The sequence below is a fragment of the Haemaphysalis longicornis genome, unplaced genomic scaffold, assembly GCF_048455015.1.
Source record: "Haemaphysalis longicornis isolate Haplotype H1 unplaced genomic scaffold, Haemaphysalis longicornis Haplotype H1 scaffold_4, whole genome shotgun sequence".
Taxonomy (NCBI): Eukaryota; Metazoa; Arthropoda; class Arachnida; order Ixodida; family Ixodidae; genus Haemaphysalis; species Haemaphysalis longicornis.
In genome coordinates this window covers 88,950,390-88,967,758 of record NW_027526361.1, presented here as the reverse complement: position 1 = coordinate 88,967,758, position 17,369 = coordinate 88,950,390, and the positions used below count along the sequence as shown (strand labels likewise).

At 48.4% G+C, this 17,369-nt stretch overlaps 1 protein-coding gene across 1 annotated transcript; it reads right to left on the bottom strand.

The window, feature by feature from the left end:
- Window positions 1-7,020: 7,020 nt before the first annotated feature.
- On the bottom strand, window positions 7,021-13,763 carry LOC144179009 (uncharacterized). The gene is made up of 3 exons (XM_077707172.1): window positions 13,575-13,763; window positions 10,004-11,045; window positions 7,021-8,035 (listed from the first exon to the last, which is right to left on the bottom strand). The coding sequence occupies exons 2-3, from the start codon at window positions 11,041-11,043 to the stop codon at window positions 7,765-7,767; spliced, it is 1,311 nt and encodes a 436-aa protein (XP_077563298.1). The 5' UTR covers window positions 11,044-11,045; window positions 13,575-13,763; the 3' UTR covers window positions 7,021-7,764.
- Window positions 13,764-17,369: the final 3,606 nt, after the last annotated feature.

The window sequence follows — 17,369 nt, the reverse complement described above, 5'->3', positions numbered from 1 at the left end:
TGAGGGTGAAACCTTAACCACTAAGTAAAGTCAGCAAAAACAAAAGTAAAATCACAAAACGACCATGGGCATGGCTGGTGTATAGGGCCAGATTTCATTATGCATGATAGGAAATGAGGTTTAAAAACTTGACTTCTGACAAATACTCAAACACACGTTTCACTGAAACAATGGCATCGTCATCTAGAAAAAACGATGGATGTAGGGGAATATGTTGTCTGTAGAGTTCTCTGAGGGGTTTGTGTCGTGTTGCGTGAAGTGCCTTGCATGTGATTAGTATGTGCACTACGGATAGGGCCTCTCCGCATCTGCTGCACTGGGGTCTAGAAGATCCCGTCAGCAGATACGAGTGCGTTGCATGGGTGTGCCCTATCCGCAGCCTACCCAAGGCGACTTCCGTGTGTCTGTTGTGTGAGTCAGTTGTGTATCGTCCCAAGTGTGGCTTTATTACGTGTAGTTTGTTATCTGTCTGTTCATTCCACTGTGCTTGCAATTTCCTACGAAGGTATTGTCGAATTTGTGGCTTAAGGTCACTCTGTGGTAGTATGGTTATATCTACTGTGTTCCTGAGTGCAGCAACTGCGGCCTTCTGATCCGCAACCTCATTGCCAGCAATTCCAACATGGCCTGGAACCCAGCACAACACCAGAACAAGTTTTTGGGCATATATAGACACGATAGTGTTGAAAACCATATGGACAATTCTGTTTTTGCATGGCTTGTATGACGCCAATGCGCGCACAACGCTCAAGGAATCTGTATATATGATGGACTTCGAGATTTTGTGTTCAAGAATGTGTTGTGCAATGAGTAAGATGCCATATGCTTCAGCTGAGTAAATTGTGGTGTATGTGCTCATGGTTCTGCATGCATAAAAGTTTGGTCCATGAGCAGCGCAAGACACTATGGTTGTAGTTTTTGATGCGTCACTGTAAAACTCTGCACATTGATACTTGTACTGCAGGGAGAAGAAGTGCTGCAAAATTGCAGTTTGTGGTACCCTGGTTTTATCAATATTCATGAAAGACAAGTCACAACACACAGGTTGAAGCTGCCAGGGTGGTAAAACGTCAGTAAAAGAAGATGTGTAAATGTCTGAAAAGGAGATGTTGAAATCCGAAGCTTCCTGTCTCACTCTAAGTGAGAATGGCAAAGGAACGGACGGGTGATTTACAAACACTAGTGATGTGGATGCATCATTAAAAACAGGTTTAAAAGGATGGTTATTCATCGATGAAATTTTGAAAGCGTAGAGCAAGTCCATGTACGTACGTTGGTCCTCAAGGCACCATTTGTTACATTCAACGTATAGACTCTTTGCCGGGCTAGTGCGGAACGCACCCGACGCAAGGCGGAGGCCCAAGTGGAGTACTGGGTCAAGCATTTTTAGTGCGGTTTTTGATTCCGACCCATACACGACGCTGCCGTAGTCTAACCGGGACCCGACTAAGGCGGTAAAGACCCGGAGAAGTAGTTCTTTGTCTGCCCCATAGGATTGGTGGGAGAGGACCTTGAGAATGTTTAGCGTTTTGAGGCATTTATGTTTAAGTGCTTTGACATGAGGTATGAACGTGAGCTTGTTATCAAATATGACACCTAAAAACTTGTGCTCCCTTTTAACAGGAATAGATGCACGGCCAAGAGCAATCTCAGGGTCCGCACTAAGCCCGCGCTTGCGGGGGAACAGAACACTAGTACTTTTGCCCGGGTTCAGTTTAAAACCGTTAAGGTCCGCCCATCCAGCAAGCTTCTTAACACCGAGCTGTACTTGACGTTCGCAAATTGACAGGTTACATGATTTAAAAGATATTTGAACATCGTCTACATAGATGGAACAGGAAATGGTTGGTGGCAATGCCTTTCGGAGGGAGTTCATCTTAACTATAAACAATGTGCAGCTTAGAACTCCACCTTGCGGCACACCATTTTCCTGCACATGTATCCCGGACAGGGATGACCCAACCTTAACACGAAATGTCCTCGTGGACATGTAGCTAGAAATGGTATTTAACATGTTACCTGACACACCAAAGGACTTCAGGTCGATTAGGATGCCATATCGCCAGGCTGTGTCGTAAGCCTTTTCAAGATCAAAGAATACCGTAAGGCAGAACTGCTTATGAGCAAATGCATCTTTTATGAAGGATTCCAACGCAACAAGTTGATCGTTGGTAGATCGCCCCACCCTAAAGCCTGCCTGGCAGCTCTCGAGAACACCGTTGTACTCAAGGAAGTACACGAGCCTGCGATTTATCATCTTCTCGAGCAGCTTGCACAGGCAGCTTGTCAGAGCGATGGGACTATAACTGGCGGGAGAGAAAGGGTCCTTCTCTTCCTTCAGGAACGCCACTACTATGGCCTCCCTCCAAGAGTGTGGAATCTGCCCCGAAAGCCATATTTTATTCTATAGGTGTAGGAGTGTTTCAAGAGTGTCTGGGTGTAGGTGTTGTATCATGGTGTATGTAATCTTATCTGCCCCTGGAGCTGAAGGTTTACATGTGCTCAGGGCAACCCTCAACTCATAGAGTGTAAATTCAGAATTGTAACCAGATTTTGACCTGTTATTGTCATGTAGGGACTTCTTTTCAGAAGTATTTTTATGTTTTAGGAAAGTGTTTGTGTAGTGTGCAGAGCTGGAAACGTGTTGGAAGTGTTGTGCAAGGGTGTTAGCCTGGTCTTCTAGTCTGTCCCCTGTTGTACTGACCAGGGGCAGGCTGTGTGTCTGTTGTCCTTTAAGGTTACGTATTCGTGTCCAGACTTTGTGAGTGTCGGTGTATGAGTTGATGGAAGTGAGGAAGGCGCGCCAACTCTCCCTTTTCGCCTCACGACGCACACGCTTCCCAAGAGCCTTTGCCCGTTTAAAGGAAATGAGATTATCTGGCGTGGGGTTCCGGCGAAGGACACGCCACGCCTTGTTCTGGGCCTCTCGCGCCCGCCTACAGTCTTCGTTCCACCAGGGCCTCCTTGGGTTGCGGGACGCACTGGAGGCCTGGGGCATAGACTTTTCGGCGGCGTCGAGTATGTGTGCCGTGACGAGTTGGGCTGCTTCCTCCACGTGTAGGTGTTTTATGGTTGTGTGGTGTAGTTTAGATGTTTCTGTGAATGTACTCCAGTTTGATTTTGATTCATTAAACCTGTTATGGAAAGATGGACTGCATGGGCCTTTACCTATGTACGTTAGGGAAGTGGGGAAATGGTCACTACCATATGGGTCTGTGCCCACACCCCACTCAAGACATGGAAAGATAACTGTGGAACCAATAGCCAAGTCAAGATGCGAGTATGTATTGTGTCCTACGTTATGGTATGTAGGCTGTTTTTTAAGTGCAATGCACTTCTTAAGCGACCCTGAACCAGCGTCCACCGGCGATGTCCGCGCACGTGGAGATGGGCGCGCGCAGCCTGGCCGCTGACATAGCACATACCCACGTGGGGGATCGGCCAGGAATCTCCTCGTCTTCCTTGGCAACGGGGGGAGATGGGCGCGCGCTGCCTGGCCGCTGACATGGCACATACCCACGTGGGGGATTGGCCAAGAATCGGGCGTGAGAAGGGCTAATGCACCTGCTTAAAGGAGTACTGACACGAAATTTCAAAGCTGAGATCCGCTCTAGCAATCAAGTACAACGACAACACAAATAGGTGTCTGTGAATAAATGCATCTTTCTTTCTTTGTAGTTGTGTGTGTGTGTGTGTGATCTCTCTTTTGCGAACATTACCGAACCGCGCAAATTCAACTCGTGCATTCGCACTTTCACATTCTTCCCCTCGGGGAAATGCGGGGATTTTTTGTTGAAAAGGCATGCTTCAGAGGATGTAAGAAACTTCTCTATCAGGCGACCTCGGGCATTCGTTCTGGAGGAGCCCCAAAGAGAGTTGTGCGCATTAAGGTCGCCTGTTAGTATGTATGGTTCGGGCAGCTGGTCAACCAGTGCCTCGAAATCAGAGCTCAGAAGTGCAAAATGTAAATGGAGCATACCGTTATCAACCTATTAAATATTATCGTACGGATTGCTACAGCCTCAAGGACAGTGTTCAAAGTGACAGGGTGGCAGGCTAAGGATTTCCGGGCGACAATTGCCACACCTCCTGAAGAGTGTGTGCAGCCAACCCTGTCCTTTCTGAATACCATGTACCTATTTAAGAAATCTGTTTGTTTAGAATTGAGGTGGGTTTCCTGGAGACACATGATACTTGGCTGACTGGCATGCAGAATCTCATACACATCATCAAGATTTTTAATGAGGCCTCTGCAGTTCCATTGGATGATGTTTTCTGCTCCCATTATTTAAATTTAAGAATAACTGGAGTGTGTGTGTTCGTGTGTGTTCATGTGTCGTCTTTCGGGGCTGTTACTCTTGGATTTTTAGGCTTTTCTGTCGGCTTGGAAGTCGGAGGCCGCTCCTTGCGCTGCGTTGCAGGCAGGAACGGCGTGACATCCATCTCCTCGTCAGATGCTAGAAGGGTGCCCGGCGGACCAGGACCCCCGGACTTGGCCCCCTTTCGGGAGCCCTTCGTTTGAGCCGCCACCGCCGAGGACGTCCGGGGCACCAGAGGTGGCACGGGAGGGGCGGTGGTGGTGGGAGCCGATGCGGGGCCCCCGGTGTCCATCCGGTCGGCACCCTCCAACGCACTGGAGGACGGGGAGGCACAGGCGGGAGCGGCACCGGTCCCTACAGAAGAGGTTGTCACCACAACCGCTGCTGCCTCAGCAAGCGGCGTGGCAACGGATTGGGCTGCCAGAGGCAACCCAGGGGAAGGGGGGGGGGGCGGGGGAGGGACCAGGTCAGACTCGCTAACTGGGTCCTTGTGGACACCAGACGCCGCTCCGCCCCCCGGCGAGCTGCGTCGGCGTACCTCCCCAGAGGGAAAGAGGCGAACCTCTTTCTCGCCTCTGGAAAGGTGATGTTCTCAGTGACCTTTACATTTATGATTTGTTTTTCTTGCTTAAATTTCTCACAAGTGCGGGACCACGCTGCGTGGGGCCCCTGGCAGTTGGCACAGGTGAAACTCTGGGTGTTGCAGTTTTCGGACGGGTGGTCATGTTGGCCGCATTTTGCACAGGTAAGGCGGCCGCAGCAGGAGTTGGTGCCATGCCCAAACCGTTGGCACTTAAAACAGCGCCGCGGGTTAGAGATGTAAGGCCGGACCGGACATCGAACAAAACCTGCATTGGTGTATTCTGGAAGGCTCGACCTGTCAAAAGTTAGGATAAGATGCTTTGTAGGTATTTGTTTGTGTTCTCTACGTATGTTTATGCGCCTCACCCCTGTTACGCCCTGACCTCGAAGGCCCTCCAGCAGGTCGGATGCAGTTTCGTTCAGTAGATCGGGATCGGAGATCACGCCCTGAGAGCTGTTTAAGCTGCGGTGGGGCGTGACCCTGATGTCAAGATCACCGATTCGGGTCTGGCTCAAGAGTTTTTCTGCCTGCTGCTGCTTGGTGACTTCGACCAGCAATTGCCCAGTTCTTTGTCTTAAGTGCGAATGCACTTCTTAAGCGACCCTGAATCACGCGTCCACCGTCGTCCGTCCATCCGCACCACATACCCACTTAGGGCGATTGGCCAAGAAGAGTTCCTAATTTCTTTAGCACATACCCACTTAGGGCGATTGGCCCAGTCCTCCAGCGCGCCACCGCGCCCGCCGCCCCGCCCCGAGCCTGCCCCCAGGCCACCGACGCCATCGACGACTGCTGCTTCGCCAGGAGCGGAAGTCGGGGCGTGTACTGCGGCGTCTACCTCGTCGGTCACGTCTACGCGAACCTCGTGTCGCACGCCGTGTCCACCTCGCCGGTCAGGGACGAGTCGCCGTACAGTGCCGTCTACACCGACGCGTACTCGGGCGACGGAATCGTGGTCGTCAACCTCTACCTCGCGCCAAACATCTCGCGCGACGACGTCGTCGAATACGTGACGCGGCGATGGAGAGTGTGGCCAGGCGCGTAAAGCCCTCGGACCCGGTCGTGGTTGTTGGGGACTTTAACGTGGACGTGCGAAAGGGCGGCGTGTGGTTGATGGAATACATGCTCGCCAACCACTCCATGACGTGCCTACCGCTAGAGGCTCCCACCACCATCAACGGCAGCTACATCGACCTGGCCTTTGCGAGGAACTGTCTGATACGCGCGGTCTTGCAACAACTCTTGACCGTACATTTCAGTGACCACAAGGTGGTCATAATGACCGTCAACTACAACGACAACACCAACAAGTGCTGAATAAAGAATACTGTCGTTTCACTTTACTTGCGTGTGTGTGTGATCTCCTCGAACATACACTTTAATTCACCAAGATTTCCAGAGAACGACTAATGGGGTGTGTGAATCCCCACTTGATCACGCGGGGGTGTTAAATGCAACTAACGGGCGAATGCCAACACAGTTCAACATAACTCCCCCTCATAGCACCACCCGTGCATTCGCACTTCCCCATGCTCCCCTTCGGGGAAATGCGGGTGAATTTTCTTGGGTTTGTACGACTCACCAATTATACTCGTCAGGAACTTCGATACCAAGAAGACAGACAATGAAGAGACAGATCTTTCTGTGTCAGTTAACTCAACTACAAGAAAACGGGAATAGTTGTTTACGGTTGTTGGAAAGACAGTTGTTGAAAGAGGTGGAAATGAAACTTCGGTGCGGCCCCTTTTCGGAGGCCGATCACGTTTGGAGGGGGGTTTTGAAAATGCCATATAGGATAGTATAAAAGCAGGGAGACGGGGGTACTTTCTCCTTTGACCTTACCCTGGTAGTCAAAGAGGTCCTACCAGGCAGGGAGCCCATCGGCCGGAGCTTGACCAAGGCTCCGACGGCCACCGTTTACGGCTTCTACCCTTCACCTTTAAACATCTCGCCAGGGTTAGACACGGCTTATGTTGGGAGCTCGGGGTCCGCGGTGTCGCTGCTCACCGTCACCATGAATACTCAAGGTGCCCCGTGCGGGGGTTATATCCGATATCGTGAGCGGCTTTAGTGTTTTCAGCTCTGTTATAAAAGAAAAAGTCTCATTGAAATAAAGCGTGAACAACCAAAGTTTCTATTTATTTCGCTACAGCCGATAATTCGCTATATCAGGGTTCGTCATCAAGAGGTTCTTCATAACAGTACCTGAATGCTTACTGTAACAAGATTCATTCGTGATTTTATCAGAAATCCCCTGCACATCAACTGCTAGTACTAAGGCTAAATGCCGTTGCGAGACAACCCATTTCTTTCGGAAAAAGGTCCCTTTTTGCTCAAAATTTCCTATAAGCCATGAAGAAATAAAACTAGGCCCCAAAAAGCACAAGAAAAGATTTGATTAGACAGTGCCGATGCCTTGTCTATGCTGTAATAGTTGAAATGACTGCAGAATGCTGATTGGTCAGGCTGCGGCAGCGGGCAGTGGATGCACGGTCTATACGCGTCGTACACGCGTTGTTACGTACACTGTACGTTGTTCATACACTGCAAGAACTAACTCAAAGACCGTAATTTCAAAACTAGGGACTGAAAACTTAGCTACATAGCTCTAAATTCCACGAAAGCATTAAAAAATGTACCGACGGGCCATAACTTCATCTTGAACGTACGGGTAAACAGCGGAAATGAATTTTTTGCTTCTTTCCCTTCGATTCTCGATCATTTCAACTCGGAAGTAAAGGATACCGCCCAGGGACCGCATATTTGGATCGCCTGCCCGCTACGCAAGTAGTTTGATCACATTTGTCACACACAGTGTTCACAGCTCAGTGTTGTCTTTCAGCCGTCAGCGCGTATGCCATGTCACGTAGCATCACTTTTGGGAGCCACGTGAACGTAGTGAACAGCGCTGTAACGGCTGTCGTTCTGCACTCGTCGTCTTCGGCCATGCCAGATACACATTCCGGCCCCTAGAATAATCGTCAGCGCACACACACCCACTGTTGCTAGCACCAATTTGTTGCTGACGGTCTCTTCGAAGCGAAGCAGCAGAGTTTGGCTGAATGGGCAAGTCATCTCGGAGAGCTTCAACTGACCAATTGACTTGTTTGTCAGTGGAGGTGGGCCGTTGCACCTGTACAAAAACATATGAAAATAATAATGTATATTTGCGAACAAAATAATACTAATCGTAATATATTCCCCCGACGGAATGATTCAAAACTGGGGCTTCAATCACACCCTCATTACAACAATGAGAGACAGTGCTGCTGTACAAGTTGGACAACAATGTCTCAGAAAATCATAAAAGAGACAGAGATAGGACGCAAGGAACTGATAGGGGCATGTGGCACCAGACTCTTGTTGATTTGAGTATTCGCAAAGTGAAGTCAGAGTGACATTCTGCTTCCTGGTAGGTGCAGATCCGGCAAATCCCGTGGTAATTTAGCGCCATCTACCGGGTCAACTCCCGATATCCGCTTCAGCTAGCGTTAAAGGAGATGACGGTTATTCCCCCATGGCCTCAAGCCCGTGTCTTGGGCCTGATGCTAGACATGGTTCCGGTCCTCAGCAGCTTGGCACGTACTGTGATATTACTGGTTTAAATAGCGCCCTCCTAAATGCATTGTAAACACTGTTTTTGTAATAAAGGCGTCTGGTTCTTTAACGTCGTCAATGCTGTGAAGCGCATCTTATCACCAGGTTTAATTACTGTTCTGGGCTGCACCGGAAGTGTCAGTCCGTAATTATCGCTGAACGGAATGTCGCGAAGCCAGCATACCAGACCGTCTGCTCAGCGAATACCAAGCTTGTGATAAGGAAAGGTGAAACAAAAACAAGCAAGGTTCTAGCACCCTAGTAGTTATATAAGTAGGATACAAATTGAAATCTCTAGGAATCAGATAGGCCAAAAAATTCCACTTCTGCAGCTGGTTCGTGAGATTACAATGCAAAATAATTTTGTAGCGGTTGTCGAAGTATTATAGAAAAGCATGTAGCTCAACAATTAGGCTCATTTTAAGCTGCAAGTAAAGGATGGTGCAGTTTTAATGCCCCAGTAGGGTTTTATATTTGAGTGCCAGTAACTGGCTGGAAGATTTGATTTGATGATATTCGACTAAAAGGCAACAACTGAACGACGCGTAAGTAAATTTAGTCTCAAAAATATGCTTGAATATGAGGCAAATGTTACCAATGAACCAATGCCCCCCGCCGTGGCTCAGTTGCTAAGGAGTTGTGCTGCTGAACCAAAGGGCGCGGGTTCGTTCCCAGCCGTGGTAGCCTTAAGATGGAGGTGCAAAGCGAAAATGCCCGTGAGTCAAGATTTCGGCGCACGTTAAGGATCTCCAGGTTGTGATAGTTGATCCGAAGCCCTCCACTGCAGTGCGCCTCATAGCCTAGGTGCCCCTTCAGCGCGGTAAACTCCATAAACTCTCTATAACTGGACCAATGAATACCTACAAGAGCCCCTTGATGAAATCAAGTTTTATACAAACTTTCCTTTACCAAGACATGCGTGCACATGAAGTTGCATAGTGCCCTGGAGACTAGGTCGGCATGTGTGAATAAGGTGATATTTCTACATGGAATGTACCAAAACTTTCCGCGCTGATGTTTCAGCCCTTTGACACAAAAAGAACTGTGGAGTGAACAAGATGGGATTAATGAGAAAAACCGTTACGTATGAACACACAGGGTGCTGTATGTCCGTGTTCGGTTTAAATCTTGGTACCGCATTTTTCACGATCAGTGTTTTTCACTTCAGCGCAAATCCGCTAGCTGCCGGGAAAGTACTTTTGCAAAACCTCTCTACCTAACCTGTCCAGTTTCTCACAAGGCGGTAACAAATCTGGTTCTCGGTTACCAAATATTTTGATGTACTTGTTCTTACAAAATATATTATCGGTTGGAGACACTTTGAAAACACTGTGCTTAAGCAGTACACTATATTATGTCAAATACAATGTGTACGCAGAAATGCGGGGGATTCTCTTGAAACGTGCATTTTCAAATGTGAGCATAAGAGTGCATTGTCATATACGATCACGCAGAAATGCCCGATACCTTTCCCCACTTAAGCACAGTGCGCGCACGAGCTTACCGCAGGTCCATGGTAGCGTTGCACTGTCTCATCCACATAATCTGGCAGTCGCACATCCACGGATTGCCGTCAATGCTTAGCAGTCCTTCGTCACAAAGCCCGCTGAATGCATAGTCGAGAGTCTGCAAGCTGCTGTTTGTCAGGTCAACCTTGACGACAGGTGACTTAATCCAGTGAAAAGCCGATCCACTCATCGATTTGAGTCGAACGTTGTTACTCATGTTGACGAGGGCCAAGTGCCTCATGTTCCAGAAACTTCCTTTCTCGACGCTTTCAAGCCGTGCCATGCGACTCATGTGCAACTCTTCCAAATTCCTTGCCCCAGACAAAGAAGACCTCGTCAAGTTTACGATAGGATTTTGGTTCATGAAAAGGAACTTAAGGTTACGGGCGCTTTCCAGCTCTTTGGGAACGTCGGTGAAATCGTTCTCAGACAGTTCTATTGTGTGTAGTCTGGGAGCATTTACAAAACAGTTGGCGGCCAAACTGTACGCGCCAATTGCTCGCAGCTCCAGGTATTCCAGGACGTCCAGATTTTTGAACCACGAGCTGTCAACATACTTAAGCGGGTTCCCTGAGAGTTTGAGCGACCTTAGGTTCGGAACCTTATGGAAAGCGTAAAGGTCCAGCTTCCGTAGTTCATTCCAGCTAAGGTCTAGAAACAAAAGGGATTCTAAGCCATCCAGATCTTCGGCAGCCAATGAAGTCAGAGAGTTATGACTGACGTCCAAGGTCTGAAGAGCGTTTGTTCTGGAGAATGTGCCTCGTGACAGTGCGGCAACGTGGTTGTGACATAAGCTGAGTTTGGTCAGTTTCGTTGCGTCGAGGGACGGGATGGCTTCGATGGAATTAAAACTGACATCAAGGTCCACAATGCTGCGGGGAAGGTCGTTGGGAATGCTTGTTTCGTCTGCATGCCTGCACGAGACAACCGTCGAGTTCCGCTCGCACTGGCACCAGTCAGGGCAGATAAACCTTTGTTCAGCTCCGCTGTGAACCGACGAGATGAAGGTGATAAATGCGACCACCGTGAGCTTCATTTCTGTAAGAGAGAAGAAATAACGACATTAGGAACTTCCGCGGCAACCATATTATTGTACTCTTGTTGTAAACGTAGTGAAATGTCAGAAGGCCGTTTCACGGGGTGAACCTGCATTTAGCGCCGGCATACTTCGTCTTTACTTGGCGTACTTTAACGGGTGACAAACATCTTCAAGTTTAGGGCGTATATGCTCATGTGTAAAATTAAAAGTCCTTTTACTGCGGTGAATGCGAATGGCAGCACTTGAGGAAGGGAGCACCGCTTGGTTATGCACAGCAGCAGACGTCGCGCTTCAAGTGTCCCCGCCTGCTGCGCCACACGGACTATCCGCGGTGTCGCCTAGCAACGCGTTCTCTTACTCGCGCGGCATTCTTACTCTCTGCGACCTAGATTTCACCGCCTTGACACTGACAGAAGGATGTCACCGATCAACGCTCTTTCATAGGTTTATCGCCGAGTGCCGCGGATCTCAGCGAGCTTCACACACCCACGACGCGAACATTCAAGTGAGAATGTATACGCTCCCGCGTAAAAATATTCAGTAGAAAAACGATCTCGGTTTTGCTGAATGTCACTTTCTTATCGTGAGCTGAAGAACTATCTACCTCAGAATGAATAAACCTGGTATAAGTTATTTGCAGAGGGGTGGCGTTGCGTTTTTTTTTTTTGGTGCATGGTTTTTCGCGCAGCTGTGACGCTGGCACTGGCAGAATCGCTATATATCCCTAACAAGGATTGCCAGGTAATCAGTCAGAAACCGTTTTGGAGGGTGTCGGCGAAAAATATAGCTCCCAATTTCGGTCTATTCCCTCTAACTGGGACAAAGTTAGGTGATTGTACAACCAGTTGTCAGTATGTATATATATATATATATATATATATATATATATATATATATATATATATTATCATGAGCTACACTGGCCGAGGCTGAGCAGTTTCGCACGTGGCTCCTGGAGAGCCATGCTGCGCATGCGCGATGAGCAGTGATGTCTCACGGCGCACAGCTGGCGCGCTGGAGCCGCCGCCGCCGCGACAGGATTGGCTTGGATTTGGATTGGATTGCATTGGATTGGATTAAATTGGGTTGTATTAAATTGAATTGGAAATAGTTTAAGCAGAAGTAAGCATGATAATCAACTAATCCTAGATAATCAGGAAACCTAAGAATAACCAGCTGAACCTTAGGTCACGCTACGTATATCCTGGCATAGCCGAGCTAAGCCACTGCTAATATTTTTTCATGGCGAACGGTAAATTCGGACTGGCCTATGCATGGGCGGAACAAGTGCTCCTTCCCTGCTTCCCGCAGCTCGCGCGACATGCTTGGCATTTGACCATACCAGTTGGAGCCATGACACTTTACATGTAAGAATTGCACGGAGATTTTCTGTGCGCATAGTTTGAAGGGTAACGTTTTGTGACTATAATCGAAAAAAACTTTTTCTAATGGGCAAGCCGTACAAAACATTAAAATTTTGATAGCTGTCATAACATAACCTAACGCGTATGCGTATTAGCGAATTTTTCAGGCATAGTTTGTGGAAGTAAGGCTGCATGGTGTATAAGTGAGGCTTAAATTAATTTTAAAATTGCTACAGCGGGAAGAGAAACAAGAACACAGAAGAGGGATGGGACGAGCGCTGACTTCCGACTGAATTTTTTATGAGGAAACTTGTACCTTTTATGAGCACTATTCATGTTAACAGTGGAAACTAAAAATCTGAAACAACAACAACAAAGAAGCTGCTTCTGTTCTCGCTGTAGCTTTTTAAAATGAACTACAAACTCGTCAACAGTACCCCTTTTTAAATTTATTCAGGAGATGCAATTAATTCCTCGTGCACGAAATATTGCAGCGTAAATTTGAGATTGCTTTTAGAATGAATCGATAACAGATATACACAACTCGCTTATGCTTTATTCCGCGCAATATTTTGTTTCGGGAATAAACGACGTAAAAAAAATTGCACATATTTTGAATAGTACTCGTGCCCCTAATGCATAGGTAGAAAGCAAATGGAGAATAAGAGAACATATTTTCTCGATCTACGACCAAGGCGTAAGTGCTTTTTGGGAAAGCTTAGCGCCCAATAAAGAGCCGGGCGCGTATCTACTAACTATGCTAGGGTTCTTCACGCAAATGCTGTCTGGATTAGAAAAGGTTAAACTTGACATCAGATATCCTAACTCTTTCTTCTACAGTTCCACAAGCTAGCCGCTTGCCCCTTCTCTCCCCCTAAAGGAAATGATTTCGGTTAGTGCTATGTATTGTGATTACTAGAAAATTATTGCACAAATACACCACTTCACACGCCTGCACGACAGCTTTACGTTGACAGCACGTGCTTGTCAACGAAGGTCTGAGACAACAGTCATGTGAAACAAGTGGTCGAGCAAAAGCCATGCGTTTTAGAATTCCTACCGCTGGTTGCTACGCAATGAGGGAAAACGGTTTAATCACTATGCGCCGCGCGCAGTAGTTCGGTGTACAGTAGCATAGCGAATGATCGCTAAAAGCCAGCCTACCTGACTAGATGTTGCGTACGCCTAGGCTGGGTCTTTTCTCGCTGTCTTGACACCGTGGTCCTGTGGCCGCCCCGTCGTCGATAAGGCGTTCCAACGGGGCTCGCGGCAACACTCGCTATGTTATCAGCGTTATCTCTCTCGGCGAGCACGCAAGCAAACCGCTGCAACCTCGCACTTGTCGTAACATCAGAAACTGATACCACGCCTCGAAGAAGGCACACCATGCGAGGAAATTTGAAACGTTTCCGCTCGTCCCATTTATGAGAGAGAGAGAGAAAAAAAAAATGAAGCGCAAAAATCTGCACCGTTGGGGAATGTAGGGGTACAGTCTGCTCTCGCCGGCGAGAATACTGCTGGCGTAAACTATCGCCGTGTTCAGCGCTTTTCGACAGATCACAAGCAAACATTGGCTTTCCTTCTCCCGAGAAGCTCACCGCGACTGTAGTACCAAGCTTTCTATGCCTGACTGGTGCGACCATCCCGTGACAAAAGCGCACTGCAGAATAGCCAACGTTACACAATGGGTTTCCCCGAACGATGATGGCGATAATAGAAGGCGCATGAAGCACCCCAAGCAAAAAAAAAAAAAAAAAAACACTTCCCGTGGTCGCAGTTGAACGTGAATCCTTCTCGTTATGACGTGTGTCCGATTGCGCCATTTCGACATGGCCGAAGCAGTTTGGTTTTAAATAGAAACTTTCTCTGTCTCACTGATGGCGACCGTCCCGTCACGAAAACTCTGTGAACCCTGACAACCCCAACGACAGCTAAAGAATCCCTGAAGAGAAAGCTGACCGTTTCAGTCCTCGTTGTCGCTGGCTGAAGGACGTTTTATTTTGCAAAGAAGGAATATATGCGTGCTGGGTCTCAAGCTTGGGCATCTTCATACTTGCGTCCTCTTTCCCCATCCGTCCCATCATTCTTAAGGTAGGCAACTGTCCCCTTGCCCACCCCCGGCATAATGAATGTCTAGTACGACCGTTATCCTGATGAGGACGAGTTCCTTGTAGGAGCGTTGTGGGAACATGGCTCAGGCTACTTCTCGCACTTTTGCATCGGTGTATTTAATACTACCCGGCAGATATGGGCAAGTTACAATAGGGTAGCGAGTTGGGCTAGTTGGAAGATGCGAATGATGGCCAACGCGAATGAACATACGGGAGAAGAAAAGACCGGCATCGGGCGTTGTTTAACAACTGCATTTTTATGGAACAGAAGTTACTGAAACGAAAACAGGGGAGTTATCAACCGGTCATCCTCCCTGGTGAGAACTCCACTACCTTTGCTTGTATTTTCCAAACAAAAATTCAGTTTTCATACAGCGCCCGTGCAACCCGCACTCTTCTTGTCCGGTGTTTCCGTTAACGCTGGCAATGATAAGCTAATTACTGTTTATGTACTACCGTTCAAAATAAAAATTACGCCCACCTCCCCTCGTGGGAACCCTGGTGTGATGCGACGCTGAGGGTGTTCAAGCGCAACGGAGAGCAACTGTCGACCGAAAGGCCGCCGGAGAGCGGCACACCGGTTATATGCGCAGCGCTCCCGAAGGAGAGGAGACCGCGGAGAGAGAGAGTACTGCACATGCGCAGCACCACGCGCAGCGCCACCCACCGGCGGAGTGAGAGCGCGCTGGGCCGCACACCCGCAGATGTTGAGAGAGAGAGTGTTCGCTCTCACCTGGGCACGCGCCGGCGCCAGTGCGTCTGCCGTGGCTATGACGCAACACAATCCAACACAATCCACTTTAATCTAATCCAATCCAAATCCAATCCAAGCCAAGGCAATCGAATCCAATCCAATGCCCCTCGCGAGAGAGTGTTCGCTATCGGAGAGGAGAGGCGGTGAGCGGAGGAGAGTGCGGACGCCGCCGACGACGATGACGGACGCACGCAGGAAGGAACGGGCCGCCGACAAGAGATGCTCTCAGCGTCTCATCTAAAAGTAAATGGACCATGGTGCAGGCGGCACTGGCAGCAGGGCCGCATCGCGGCGCTGATATCGCGCTCCGCGCGGTTACGCCGAGGGTGCTCCGAGTGACGCCCCGCTTCGCCCTCACTTTCGCGCGGTTGCTTGGCATGCTTGATAAATTCCTATTGCAGGGTTCCGTCGCTCTGCTGCTGAAGTTTGCGACGAAGGGAATCGTGCATAGCCGTAAATCGAGCACATGGCGCAGTCGCGCAGTAGCGGGAAGCCGCAGAGCATGAAACAGCGGTGCTGTGAAGGAACGAAGACCCGTCCTGTTTTACAGCGAAGCTCTGTATGGCTAGGATCCAGCCCATAATCTCCGACTACAGAGCAATGTAGACAAGATTAGCACGCGAGTGTATCGCAACCTTATAAAAAAAAAAACATCCTACGACCTTCGTATTTTTCTATGAAGGCGTATATTTCCCCTAAATATGTCGTCCCAGCATTGCACGTGTGCCTACCTTGAAGCCAACTTGAGAAATTGGTAGCTTGATTGTTGTAAAAAGGCTTTCCCAAATTAGGTGTTTTGCAGTGAAGCATGTCCATCGACATAGGGAGTATGATCGTAAAAAACGGCTCTCACTGACGTTTTATTAACATTATCCTGATAACACTTACATGAAAATTACCCGATGAGACGACTCTGTCTTTACACCGAGTTTCATTTACTTCTCATATTTGTTTTAGAGTGAAGTTGTGTGGGATGTCTGCCTGGTGCCAATACAGGGACTTCTACGGGAGGGAAGCGGGAGCCGCATCTTTGTCCGCTGGACTAAAACTCTAATCCGTCCAAGTTTCACTTATCTAATTAACTACGCAGTATGCGGAATCGCTAATTACAAACAAACGTGTTTTGTTTCGCGCACTCCTTGGACTACGCCCCGGTCAAAGAATGTTTTCGCTCACATCAAGGCTCAGCACCACATTTTCGCTGGTCATTCTGCTTCACAGAATGGGAGGGTACTGCATCTTATGTTGGTGATTTATGCTCATTTCATGCTGCATATTAGTGCCTGTCGCCTGCGTCCACCGCTGCTCGATTTTACGCGAGGCGGGGCCATACGCAGCAACGGCGGCTATAGTCCCGCGCTTTGTCAGGCCGGAGCGATATGTTATAGAGGCGGCAAAGTTTGCGGCGGGCTCTGCTTCTTTGTCGATATTGCTTTCCAGGCATTTTCTCCGGTTGTGGTACGTTATTCATTACAGTGGGTCCTTCGAAGGCTGCTACATATCCTGGTAGCCAATTAAGGCTACCACGATACGTAGTCGGTTATGAATTTTCTTGCAGGCGCACCATCAGCGAGAGATGATCGGGAAGTCGAATCGGTAGCCACTAGAGACATTCCTGAAAGTGTATTCACGGAAGTAGATAACAACGGCATTTAACGGCATGAAAGCGTCCTCGGTGGGATGAATAGTCACCGTCGACCACCCTAGATGGCAATGTATTTGCAGCAGACGAAAATGCCACACCATTTACATCTTCACTGTGAACTAATTATGACAAGCAAATGAAACTCGGCGCACTGATATAGTCGTCTTAGAGGTGAATGTTCATGCAATTGGTTTTAGAATAGATTTAATAAAACAAGAGTTAAAGCCATTTTCTCCAACCATACTCCCTCTGTAGATGGACATGCTTCACTTTGCGACACTCAATGTGCGACACTCAAAACACAGCGCAAACTTATTTCTTTCTAAGTCGGCTTCACCTTTAAGCACGTATGCATTGCTGAGAAGACATTTTTAAGTGGAAATATAGGCCGTCTAACAAAAATAGGAAGGCCGTAGGACGTTTTTTTGAACGAGGATACCTTGAACGAG

What these genes read in the sequence shown, in the direction of transcription:
- LOC144179009 (XM_077707172.1), bottom strand. Translation starts at nt 11,043, where the DNA reads ATGAAGCTCACGGTGGTCGCATTTATCACCTTCATCTCGTCGGTTCAC. An exon ending in AACGCTACCATGGACCTGCG is followed by an intron (nt 8,036 to 10,003) that starts GTAAGCTCGTGC and finishes GTTTTTGTACAG; the next exon opens with GTGCAACGGCCCACCTCCAC.